General features: G+C 50.2%; 1 protein-coding gene across 1 annotated transcript; it reads right to left on the reverse strand.

Annotated features, from left to right (window-relative positions):
* Positions 1-648: 648 nt before the first annotated feature.
* LOC112958878 (olfactory receptor 14A16-like) lies at positions 649-1479 on the reverse strand. Its single transcript, XM_026052817.1, has one exon. It carries the CDS (start codon positions 1477-1479, stop codon positions 649-651), a length of 831 nt encoding a protein of 276 aa, XP_025908602.1.
* Between the last annotated feature and the right edge of the window lie 1140 nt (positions 1480-2619).

A 2619-nucleotide genomic window follows, 5' to 3' on the forward strand; every position in this document is an offset into this window, starting at 1 on the left:
CATCATGAGCCTTTCAAATGGCTCAGGCTCTCTTCAGATGTGTTCCTAGATGCAGAGCAGAATTTCAYCTATAAGGTGTCATGAACTGTTGTTGCCACTCCCTCCCTTTACTTGCAAGGTCCTCACTGTGGGTATCTGCCATCAGTCCTGTCATATGGGAGAGGGTCCCAGGCTGGAACTACTTGAGTATTCACCATGATCATGAGCACTGAGGACCCCCAAGTGAGAGCTGAATCCAACCRTCATTCCCAAACACTTGATGTTCTTGACACCAGCTGTGGAAGAAAAGGTCCAGAGAGTAGGGTCTTCTTTATTACAGCGATACAGTGAGGGAGCCAGTCCTAATACAGCATTTAATACAATTTAAGGTACATGCTAAAAAAGAACAGTCTCTGTCAAAGTGGAATGAATGCAAGTACTTGTGCACCAACATGATTACAATTTTTACTACTAATAAAAGCCTTAATAAAAATAACATGAAGGAACAACGTTCAGTGCAGGAAAGGGATCCAGAAGGAGTCACTTGTGGAGAGAGATGGAAATGTTATCACTGCTGAAAAAAGTCCATGAAATCAGTTTCCTCAGGGCAATCTTGAGTTCCTTATTCCTCATGCTGTAGATGAGGGGGTTCAGTGCTGGAGGAACCACTCAGTACAAAACGGCCACTACTAGATTCATAACTGGGGAGGAAATAGAGGGCGGCTTCAGGTAGGCAACCATGACAGTGCTGACAAAAAGGGAGACCACAGCCAGGTGCGGGAGGCACATGGAAAAGGCTTTGTGGTGGCCCTGCTCACTGGGGATCCTCAGCACAGCTCGGAAGATCTGCACATAGGACACCACAATGAAAAGGAAACAACCAAAGACTATACAGGCAGTAACCAGGGTAACCCCGACTTCCCTGAGGTAGGAGTGTAAGCAGGAGAGCTTGAGGATCTGGGGGATCTCACAGAAGAACTGCTGTACCTCCCTGCCATGGCAGAGTGGTATGGAAAATGTGTTCCCAGTGTGCAGGAGAGCATAGAGAAAGCCAGTCGCCCAGGCAGCTGCTGCCATTTGGACACAAGCTCTGCTGCCCAGGAGATTCCCATAGTGCAGGGGTCTGCAGATAGCCACAAAGCGGTCATAGGCCATGACTGTGAGGAGAGAAAACTCCCCTCCAAAGAAGAAGACCAACAGGAAAACCTGGACAGCACATGCCAAAAAGGAAATGGTCCTGTTGTCCCAGAGGGAGTTGGCCATGGATTTGGGGATAATGGTGGAGATGGATCCCAGATCGAGCACAGAGAGGTTGAGCAGGAAGAAGTACATGGGGGTGTGCAGGCGGTGGTTGCAGACTATGGCTGTGATGATGAGGCTGTTGGCCAGGAAGGCAACCAGGTAGATGGCCAGGAAGAGGGAGAAGTGCAAGAGCTGCAGCTCCCGCCTGTCTGCAAATGCCATTAGGACGAACTCATTGAGGGAGCTACTATTGGACATTTTGCTCTCTTCAGCAGGTATTTGGGGACTGTCTTTCCTAAAGAGGAAAAGACAGTGACAAGTCAGGACAGACTTTTCGTATCAAAACTCTTTCCCTTTCTCACACTCTCTTCCACCTATGGGAACACACATGGAGACACACGCATACATTCCTTCCTGCTCTAATATTTAAGGGCAGTTCAGTGTCTTCACAATCACTTACAAGGCATTTTCACCACAAAAGCAACTACTTCACTTTGGGGAGACTCTCTGGTTTGCTTATCTGCACTTCAGGCACTCTTCACTGCTCTCCACATGCACACCAACTCCTGGATGGAGACTTTGCAGGGAGGTTGTTCCCAGCCCCTTTGCCATGGCCTAGGAAATAGACAGCTGGCAAGAGAGCTGCTCTTCTCCTCTTTTGGGGCTCTGGCTGCCAAAAAGTTAACTTGTGTCCTCCGTCATGTGGCTTTGAGGGCACAGGCACTGCTGGATGCCAGAGGAAGGGTGAAGGACCCTTGTGGAGGGAAAAGCATCTGCTCTGCAGGGACAGGCAGAGAACTTCCTGCACCCCAACCTTGCATGAAGTTTTGGCAGCAGTTTCCTCTTGCCTCAGATCACATCTCTGCTGCTTGGAGATGTCCTTGCTGAGGGCTWTTCCCCTGTCACCACCACAGACCCCTACGTACTTGCTGAGCATTCAGCTCAGCCATACAGAAAGCTCCACAGAGCAGGAAGCACCTAGGGACATCTCCCTGTTTGCAGGTGCTACAGAGCAGATCAGAGAGTCTCTGGTGAGACTGGCAAGGGAATGTCAGTGCTGTCTGTAGGCTGAGGGTTGCTAAAGGCACTTGATGAGTTTCGTTGCAAACCTCTCCAACCTTCATGGTGGTGACGAAGATGATGTGCCCTTTTATTAAACCTGTCTGCTGCATTTCCATTCCCACCATGCAGACACAAGTTCTCTGGAAAAGTCCACTCTCAAAATGTCCTCCTCATGATCTAGAGCTGTGGGCAGCCCTGGCCCACACAGCTGCCTCTCAGCACGAACAGGAACCTGCCCTGCCAGGGGTCGACCCTCTCACCCAGAGCTTCTACCCACAGTGTCATGGGGAGCTCCCTGGGAAGGATGAGTGCTGACCGCACAGGCGGCACAGTCCC

Source organism: Nothoprocta perdicaria, unplaced genomic scaffold, assembly GCF_003342845.1.
Source record: "Nothoprocta perdicaria isolate Ctin4 unplaced genomic scaffold, notPer1 scaffold_918, whole genome shotgun sequence".
Classification (NCBI taxonomy): domain Eukaryota; kingdom Metazoa; phylum Chordata; class Aves; order Tinamiformes; family Tinamidae; genus Nothoprocta; species Nothoprocta perdicaria.